The sequence below is a fragment of the Lipotes vexillifer genome, unplaced genomic scaffold, assembly GCF_000442215.2.
Source record: "Lipotes vexillifer unplaced genomic scaffold, Lipotes_vexillifer_v1.1 scaffold890, whole genome shotgun sequence".
In the NCBI taxonomy this organism is placed as follows: Eukaryota; Metazoa; Chordata; class Mammalia; order Artiodactyla; family Lipotidae; genus Lipotes; species Lipotes vexillifer.
Window position 1 is genome coordinate 704,119 of NW_006776053.1, and position 10,300 is coordinate 714,418.

At 43.4% G+C, this 10,300-nt stretch overlaps 1 protein-coding gene across 2 annotated transcripts in view; it reads right to left on the bottom strand.

The window, feature by feature from the left end:
- The window catches only part of DENND1A (DENN domain containing 1A), a 536,936-nt gene extending 526,842 nt beyond the window's left edge, over positions 1-10,094 (bottom strand). The window contains exon 1 of one of the 2 annotated variants that reach the window (XM_007450246.1): positions 9,831-10,064. In XM_007450246.1, coding sequence (XP_007450308.1) covers positions 9,831-9,866 — 36 coding nt within the window. In that variant the 5' untranslated portion in view covers positions 9,867-10,064. Of the gene's footprint in view, positions 1-9,830 lie in introns of both variants that reach the window. The other variant, XM_007450245.1, reaches the window with a different exon arrangement.
- Between the last annotated feature and the right edge of the window lie 206 nt (positions 10,095-10,300).

A 10,300-nucleotide genomic window follows, 5' to 3' on the forward strand; every position in this document is an offset into this window, starting at 1 on the left:
AGCCTACACGTCCGGAGCCTGTGCTCTGCAACAGGAGAGGCCACAACAGTGAGAGGCCTGTGTACCACAAAAAAAAAAAAAAAAAAAAAAATGCTATGGTCTTGAATTGTAAATACCAATGTGAACATGTGATGTAGTTACCTTAAACATACAGACACACACACACACACTCTTCCTAGTTCTGACCCCTGGAGAAGCCTAGAAATAATGCTACTAGGTTATTTCTAGTAGCAAATATTATTATTTGCTACTAGAAATAACCTAGTAGCAAAAAAAAAAAAAAAAGTTCTAAAACCCACACTCTAATCTCTAACACCATTTCCCACCAAAAGGAAGCAAGACTCCTTAGAGGAACAGCAGAAAACAGGTCTGGAGCAGGAAACATGCAAGATGAGTCTGCAACATCTCATCATACCAAAGGGCAAGGGAGCTACTAAAAACTACTGAGATTCTGTCAAAAGGACTCTAGAAATTAACTTAAAGAAACTTCCACTAGACAAAGATAGGGCAAATTAACATCAATGAGGATAACTTACAGTAGAGCGAAATATAGCAAACAGGTTTAAATCTATGCGTTTCACGTGACAGAAAGAAAAGAATCAGTCACCTTGGGAAAATGCTAGGAAACTAACTCAGTCTGAAAAATGAATAAACTGAATCAAATATTTATTCTGCCTTTCCTACATGAACTGCACCTTAGGGTAACCAAATAGTTGATATGAAGAAGTTTTTCTTTATAGAAGTATTCTAGCTAATATCAAGAAGAAATGATGGAAATAAAATATCACCATTTTATAGCCCCTAATAAATTAATGGATCAAAAAGAGATAACCAGACATACTTTACTTCAAAATAATCTAGGACTAGGAGGCAGAGGAGCATTATGGTCAGTTATCTATAAATGGAACTAAGAAAACCATAAATTAGTAAGTGCTGAAAATGAGTGATGGGCATTTGGGGGCTCATTATACTATTCTCTCTACTATTATAATGTTTAAATTTTTCCAAAATAAAAAAATTTAAATAATTTTAGCACTCAGAAAAAAAGGAATGAAGTTTTATTAAAAAGACAAGAAGTGAACACTGATACCAGCTAAACAGATAAATATAAATGGGGTAAATCTTTTCTAAAACTGAATAAAATTTTTAGTTATTGGTGAAAGAGGAGGCATAAAATATTCTTAAATGCTATTATCATTTTAATTATTTACATGCTCATCTTATCTCTCTTAGTAGACTTTAAGCTTCTTTTCTCCCAACCAGTAAGAGAAATAGTCCTTTGCACATACCAGGATCACAAACCTTCCAATAAATTCAGTAAAATATACAACACATCATCCTAACATACTCACAGAGAAAAAGCAAATACTTTTTAAAAAAAAACAACAACTATAAAAAGGAACACTTGCTTTCTTTTGACTTTTTTTTTTAACCCTAGGTTCTTCAGACAAGAGTGTCCCATCCACTCCAAACAATATTAATGACAGCTGCCATTTACTAAACGGTCATTTTTCTGCTGAGGGCTAGACATAACGTTGCTTTTAATCCTCACAACAACACTAGAGGTGAATTTATTAGCTTTCTTTTATAAATTAAAAAACTGAGGCTCAGAAACTTAGAACTCAGATGGGGATCGTGCGTGTTTGTGGGGACTCAAACCCTAGCGTCTCCAAGGCCCACATCCCCCTCGCTCCTCTCACACCCTGGAGTACAAGAACTGTTTGCTTGAAGTCAAACAGCATCTTTCTCTAGATTGGTTTCCTTCCTCCTATTTATTCATAGTCTAGGCGAGATCAATGCAACATCCCTGAAACCTTTCCTGTGGCTAAAGTGAGTTCAGAAGTTTATTTTTTCTCTTCCTAAATCTAACATGGACAAATTTCCCCTCAGCAACTCGGCCTAGCCCACTTGAAATGTTACTCATCTAACCAAGCACACACATTCACTACGGCGCCCTTAAAGATTTCTTCCTTTCTCACCACAGACGAAAATGCCTTCTCCCAATTATAACTTTTCACTTTTCCTCAGAAAAGCAAACACATTATATAACCAGTCCTCACCTTCCAAACACTCATTTATAATATAACTTTGCTAACCTTGGCAAGTCATCTTTGATTCTTCTCTCACCTCTTACATGTAATTTGTCACCAGGTCTTGTCAATTCTCCCTAAAATCTCTCTCAAAGTCGTCCTTTTTCTTTTGAAAACTAAAACCTCACTTTGGACCTTGATCTTCTGCAGTATAAACACTTCCATAAACCAGTGGTCTCCAACTTTTTGCACACATTCCTCCCTATCAGTAAAAAAATTTGAGCATACATCTGATATATGTATTTTTATTTATAAATTATAAGAATGTCTTACTACACTCATCTATAGTATATTATTAGAAAATAGAAAAACAAATTTTGAAGATTGATATAGAAACAAATATAGGTTCTAATATTCTTTTTCACACCCCCATGGATCATGCTGCACAACCCAGAGATATCACTATCCTAAACTACTGCTGCCCGAGTAATCTTCCTAAAAACCCAAATCTCATCATACTACATTCCCAACTCAATCCTTCAGTGCCATGAGATCCCAGTAGCACAAGCCTGCTTTTTCAACTTCAACACCTATAATCTTTTCCCACATATTCTGTATTTCAGCTATACCTGTAATCTCCCTATCTCTTTTACACACACAGTTCCTTTCATCTGGAATGTCCTTATGCCTGACATACATAACAGTATCTCTAAGAGAAAAATACATTTTGTTTGTTTGTTTTGGTTTGGTTTTGGCTGCCCCGTGCTGCATGTGGTGTCTTAGTCCCCCAACCAGGGATCGAAACTGTGCCCCCTGCATTAGAAGCGTGGAGTCTTAACCACTGCACCGCCAAGGAAATCCCCAAAATACATTCTAACTGCCATAACCAAATTACAAATAAACTTTTGGGATGTAACCTACCTTTTCCATAAGAACTCATATATTTTGAACATATATTTTGTTACTTCCTTTATTTGGCTCCTTTTCAAGTCCATACTTAGAAATACTTAGAAAGAATGGGTATGGATTTCAATTAAAGTAGAGGAGACCAACTTTGCTTTGTTTCCTTTGGTTTACTTCCTTGTTTATCTTTCCATTTTAGAACAAAATCCTTTTAAGCAAAAAGGATATTTCAAATCCAGAGATTAGTTCCCCCTAGGGCCAGGTAAAAGGCTGAACCTTTGCAACTCAGAAGAATTCCAGCAGGGAACTTACACACAGATTTAACAGTGTGAATAAAAACATGTTTTCCTACAGCAATACTCCAGGTTTTTATCTTCCCTGTTTCAACCTTCCTATCTGCTGTGCAAACCCCTCCAAGTTGACTGCAATGACTCAAATTAGAATGATGGAGTTGCATTTTCCAGAAAGTCATGAAAATTCAAGAGTCTGCTTCTGGGTACTAATAATGGGGAGCTCAGTCTCCAGCAAGACTTCTGTTCCACCACCCCAAGTCTTTGTACTCTCTTCTATGGAAACTGGGAGAGGAGCACCATGGTGGAAAGAGGAAAAAGAGGCAGGGGACGGCCCTGGAGAGGAAGTCACATTTCAACTCCCTAGTCTTATCCCACAGAAGGAAGATATGTCAGTTGTGCTACACAACAGGCCTCAAGAAGAAGCCAGCCTGTGGTACATTTTGGTAATGGAATCTTTTAATGGGCTATCCAAAAAAAGCCTGGAGCAGAGCAATCTTAAAAAGCCAAGGCTGCTTCTCTGTATCAGAAAACAATGATGGGCTTATCCTCATTTCCAAGTCATAAAACTTCTGCTGTTCTTCCCCAGAAATCCCTCCTCCCTTCTCCAAATCTCACTTTTCTTTCAGTTCCAGTTTCACCCTCTTCTGAGAGCCTATCTCTGTCTACTCTGATCTTTCGTTTTCTACACAACTCATGTGGACCAAATCATAACCACAATGAGATATCACTTTACACAAAGTGGTGCAACTGCTCTGGAAAACAGTTTAACAGTTCCTTAAAAAGGGTTACCATATGATCTAGCAATTCCACTCCTAGGTATATACCCAAGAGAAATGAAAACATATGTCCAAACAAAATGTTCACATCAACATTATTCCTAACAGTGAAAAAGTGGAAACAACCCAAATACCTAACAACTGATGAATGGATGAATAAAATGTGGTTTAACCATACAATGAAATATTATGCAATGATAAAAAGTGATGAAATGCTCATATATGCTATATCATTAATAAACGTGGGAACCATTGCATTTAGGGATAGACAAAGGATTGTATTTTATATGATTCCATTTATATGAAATAGGGAAAGACAAAGGATTATATTTTATATGATTCCATTTATATGAAATGCCCAAAATTGACAAATCTATAGCAACAATAAGTAGGTTAGTGCTTGCCTAGGGCTGAGAGGGTTTGGGGGAAATGGGGAGTGACCACTAATGGGTATGGGGTTTCTTTCTGGAGTGATGAAAATGTTCTGGATTTGGAAAGTGGTATTTGGAGTATACTGAAAACCATTTAATTATATACTGTAAAAGAATAAGTGTTATACTACGGTTTATTTAATAAAGTTGTTTGCAGATTACCACAGCCTACAAGGCCCTGCTCAGGGCCCCAGTCTCTCTCTGACCTCACCCCAGCCTCCCAACCATCAGTCACTACCCAAACCCACTATCAGTTTCTGGAATCCATCTAGGGTTTTCTTGCCTCGAGGCCTCAGGTAAGCCCCACCCTGCCTGGAATGAAGTCTTGTGAGTTTCTTTACATGGCTAATGACTTCTCATTCTTTAAGTCTCAGCTCAAATGTCACCTCCACAGTAAACCCTCCCTCACTACTTTTATCTAAAATAGGACAGCCAGGGCTTCCCTGGTGGCGCAGTGGTTGAGAATCTGCCTGCTAATGCAGGAGACACGGGTTCGAGCCCTGGTCTGGGAGGATCCCACATGCCACGGAGAAACTAGGCCCGTGAGCCACAACTACTGAGCCTGCACTTCTGGAGCCTGTGCTCCGCAACAGGAGAGGCCACGACAGTGAGAGGCCCGCACACCACGATGAAGAGCGGCCCCCACTTGCCACAACAAGAGATAGCCCTTGCACAGAAACGAAGACCCAACACAGCAAAAATAAATTAATTAATTAATAAAACTCTTACCCCCAACATCTTAAAAATAAATTAATTAATTAAATTAAATTAAATAGGACAGCCACTCCCACCATCCTCTCTCAGCATCTTGTGTTTATAGCACATCCACGTAGCTTTACATGAACTCATTTTTTTTAATCTGTCAGGTCCACCAGATTGTAAACTCCATGAAAGTAGGAATAAATATTATTCCCATTAACTCCCAATGTCTAACAATTCCTGGCATTTTAGTGTCTATTAGGTGGTAATTAACATTTTTATTTCCCTAACGTGTCCTGTCTTCACACATACTGCACCCTCTATTGAGACTACCACCACTACTGCCACCACCACTGTCACTACCATGATCACCACAGCCATCACCATGGCTTCTACTCCCTCTGCCACCATTCTTACCCCTTTCACACCCTTACTCATCTCTTCTGTCTCAACTGAAACATCATCTTGATGAAGCATTCTTTCTTTGGAAGCCCTCCTTAGGAGACAGTCTCTCCTTCACTTATTCACCTATTCATCACGGGCTCCATCTCCACTATAGCAATGATCTTACTGTCCGACACTCAGGTTTCCTGGTGGGGAGGGGACTTGGAGGGAGTTGGTTTTGTTTTACACTCCTGTCTCACTACTACTTTGGAGAGCCTTAAAGCAAAATCTTTTCATTTTTGTGTCCCTAGTACTTAGCATACTACCGGGCACATAACACAGTACTGAAGACAGGTATACAGGATAATGCAGAATAAACACCACCACAAAGCCAAATCAGCTGCCCTGTCCTGTCTGTATGCCTTCATATCTTTGAGTGTGCTTCTCTCCAAGCCCATAAATGTCAGGTTTCTTCAAACTCACTTAGAATACTCCCTTCAATTACTTACAATCCACTTCCTGCCCTTGGTGCCTGGAAACTATTTCTAGGATGTCACCACAAGCAATATTAAACTGCCACCGTTTCCTGCTGTGTGTCTACATTATCAGTTAAATTGCTTCATATTAACCACATTCCAGTCCACTGGGATCACTCAAACACTAAAGATTTAAACGTACCTGTTGAAGACTGGCAGTTACCATTGCTCTTTTTATCCCTCTAGATAAATATCTGCTCAGGTTTAAGGTTTAGGAGCTTTCCAGAGTGCTACCTGCATACTGGTGACCTTTTCTTTCCTTTGTCAAGTAGATGTTTGGTCTGAGGCAAGACAAGTTTCCTTTATTAAAATGAACATGAACTAAACACTCTTCAGAAAAAATAAGCAACTGCTGCCTAGACCAGGGCAATTTGGCTTAAAAACTTAACACTTAAACACTCTTCCTCCTCAAGAGTTCAAATAGCAAACTGTTATTTTTTTAGCTCTATGTACATTCAACCCAGAGCCTTTAGTTAGAAACTTAATTCAGATCCTAACATATTTCTTAAAAGCATTCCATAAACTCTTCCTAAACAGCATTATGTGTCAGGTACTGGGTTTGACACAGGGAACTCAAAAGACAAGACAGTCCCTGCTCCCAAGAGGTTTATGTCGGGCTTAGTATAGGAGACACACAAGGAACTGGATTTAGTGCTATGACAGTGATAAACACAGGGAGCCACAGAAACAGACGAAGGACACCTGGCCTAGGTGGGGGGAGAGGGTCCACAGATGAAGGACACCTGGCCTAGGTGGGGGGGAGAGGGTGCACATATGAAGGACACCTGGCCTACGCTGGGGGGGGGGGGGGGTGGGGGTGGTCCACAGATGAAGGACACCTGGCCTAGGCTGAGGAGGGCTGGGGGCAGGGCACTGTCATCAGGGTAGGATTCCTCGGGATGGCATCTGATCTAAGGCCTATAAACCCCCATTCTCTCATTTGAAAAATGTAGCTAACAGCAGCTACATCATTGGACAGTTGTGAGGATTTGATAAAATGGTTCACATAAAGCACTACCACCATGCCTGACACAGAGATTGTGTTCAACCAGCCTTAGCTTAAAAGGAAAGTCTGAACAAGCACTGAACCTCAAACCTGTGCCTAGCAACTCACCTGCTTTACTACTGATCACATAACAGACACCAGCGTCACAATTACGCAGAGTACTGTTTTTAATCAATTTTTATGTTTTAATGAGAGAATATTGAGTCCTGCTCTGCATGTTCAGTCTAATTCCTGGATCATCAAAACCTTTTTCTCCATTACCTGAAACTCACAGTTCTCTGACATTTCTGGTATAAAATATAGCAGTTTTCTTAGTCTTTTGATAGAGGTGTAAAAGAAACTACAATTACCGACTTTTTAATATGGGCCCAGCAGTCATGTTGATACTGTGTTTATTGCGCATAATGACCCTGCAACATATAGTCTTCCCCATTTTACCCTCAGAGCAACTGAGGCAGAAAGAGGTATTTGTACAAGATCTGTACAAAGTTTCCGAGTCAGCAGACAAAAGAACCGGAATAGGAATCCAAATCTGACTCCACATTGTTAGCGTGACTGGACCACACAAGATCAGAGATGAGGAGAGAAAGCACAGGCGGCCAGAGCGCTCTCCTGCTCAGAGGGGCACCCCATGCTCTCCTCCCCCACCCCCAAGACTGTCCTACAAAATAGAGCCTGCACACTTAGACTACACCTCAGCCAGGTGAACACCTTGAGCTCAGTCTGTTCTTTCCTATCAGGATGGAACAGACAGTCAGTAGTAATCAAAGCCCTGTTTCCCCCCAAAATTAAGGCAGCGCCTAAGAAGATGGCTTCCTCACCACCTGTCCATCCTCATTCCTACCTGCAGGCAGAAGCTACATAGTCAACAGTCACCATAAATCACAACAACTTCTCAAAATTTCTCTTCATACTCTTTCAGCCTCACCACAAGCTAACATAATTCCCATGTCTAAGTTTTTATCACCGAGCAGTCTAGTTTCAAGATCAAAAAGGCTATTCCTTATACTAATTTGCTTAACAGAATTTCATGCATTAGTATAAGTTCTCTTGCCCAAGCGCTGAGATAGATGGGCTCCACAAAACACTCTTAAGGTATGTATTTGCCAACCTGCAACGTTCCAAGAGCAAGACAGAGACCCGATGCCTAGTCATCTGAACTTCCACTTGGATTTTCAAGCTGATTCTGACACTGACTTGCCTCATATCTGGCAAATTTCTGAACTTCTCTGTAACAAGAAAGGTAAGCATCCTCACAAGTATACTCTGCAACTCTATGGTGGCTTTTGTGAAGTGTTTCTAAGTGCTATTGAAATCCCAAGTTTACAACTCTTACTTGGAAGCAGGAGCTAAACTTGGAGTGCCTCTTTAATCCCAATGCTTCACACGCTACGTCTTTTTACCTCCCAAGCTTCTTAAGCTCTTATTTGGAGCATGCTTCTTTTTCCCCTCATTTCCACAAAAATCAAGAATTAACAGTGTACTCATCCAACTCTTCCATTTTCATTATCATAAGCAAACTTTTCTAGTCTCCGGGCTGCTGCAGCCTGTTAAAATACATTTTGTGAATGGAGGCCTAAGCCAGTCAGGGGTCTACAAGGCTGGGCAAAGGAAACACTGCATGGACATTGACGGGACAAGAGATGCAATGCTTGAATAATTATTAGATTTCACTCATAGGCCCTTCCCCTTTCAAACTTCCCTAGCATAATTCTCAAAATGCTGAAGTAAACACATGTCTCAGACTTTCTTGTAAGCGGGTTTAAAGTATCCTATGAAAGTTGTTTTAAGGAAAAGCCTGTGCTGCTAACAAGTTTTTAAGTGCCCGTTAAACAATTCTATTACTCAAAGAGAAAAAGTGAACATTTGTTAGTGATTAGAGATAAGGCATCTCATGTTCTGGAACTGAGGAAGGGAGAGGCCAAAAGAGGACCTGGCTGGGAGGGGAGATAGAGTCCAAACCAACACACCCAAATGGGACTGCATAGAAGTTGCACTTTCCAAAGTCAACTTCTAGGTCTAGAAAGAGGGCAACAATGTTTCAACGGGTTCCCAAGTCAGATGTATCAACATTTTCCGGGGGAAACTAACCCCTCACCAGGGACTTCAGATGAATGAATGAGTGAGGGAATTTGCCAGATTGAATTACAAAACCTTTCCAACGATTATCAAGATCAGGTGCTCGGTTACAGCACAGAGGTATCTTTCCTCACAGCTTTTGGCCCTCGCTGTGGGGAGACCTGCATAGATAGAAGGGGGAAACAGGAGCAGAGAGAAAAGGGCCTTCCTCCCCGGGCCATCCAGACCTTCAGTCCTTGAGTGGCCCCTCCCTCTGAAAATCTCACGCGACTTTTATGGGGGCCCGCAGGCCTTAAGCAGCCAGGACCTGCCCGACTCTCAGGGGCGCCCCAAACACCCATTTGGGGAGTTGCTTCTAGAGATTTCTCGCCCTCCCCCCAACAGTTGTGTGACCGTTTTCAGAGGCTCTCTGTAACCCCGGGGAGGGGGCCACCTTGGAATCTCGGCTGTTCCCGTCCTCAGGTGAGGAGGGGACAGCTGACCACCAGCGCCCTTCCACCCCGCCCCCGCGCCTCCCTGGATCGTCATGGCAACCGTCCCCCTCCCCGCGTGCCGGCGTCACGCGGGGAGCCCCTTGGGCCCCGGCAACAAGTCCCCCGCGCGGCCCGAGGCCTGCAGCCCTTGCCCTGCAGCCCTTGCCCGGCCTCGCCGCCCCTCGCCCGGCCCGGCTCCGCCCAGCCCGGCCGCACTCACTTGATCCTGGAGCCCATGGTCCCCGGGCCTCCTCATGGGCCCGCGGGCCCCGCTCGGCGCTGCGCTGCCCGCCCGCGGCCGACCGGCCTCCCTCCGGCGCTCTCCCCGCCCCTTCCTCCCTTCCCTCAGGCTGGGGCCCGCCCGCTCGAGGCTCACTCCCCCGCCGCCGCCGCCGCCGCCGCCGCCGCCGCCGCTTCTCGGGGTTAATGCACTCGCTTCAGCCCGGCGAACGCCATGGTCGCCGGCGCGCGTGCCCGGCGCGCGCCGCCCCCTCCGCCTCTCACACCGCCGCCCCCTCCCGCCCGCACCGCCGCCGCCCGTGGGGGCTGCCGGGAAGTGTAGTCCGCTCGCGGGAGGCAGTGCCGCGTGAGGGCGGTGGACTCATGGAGCTCGGTGCGTGGTGCTTAACGGGCGCAGGCCCCTAAAGACCTCCTCTCCCACTGTTCTCCTATAGAAACCAACACCTACAA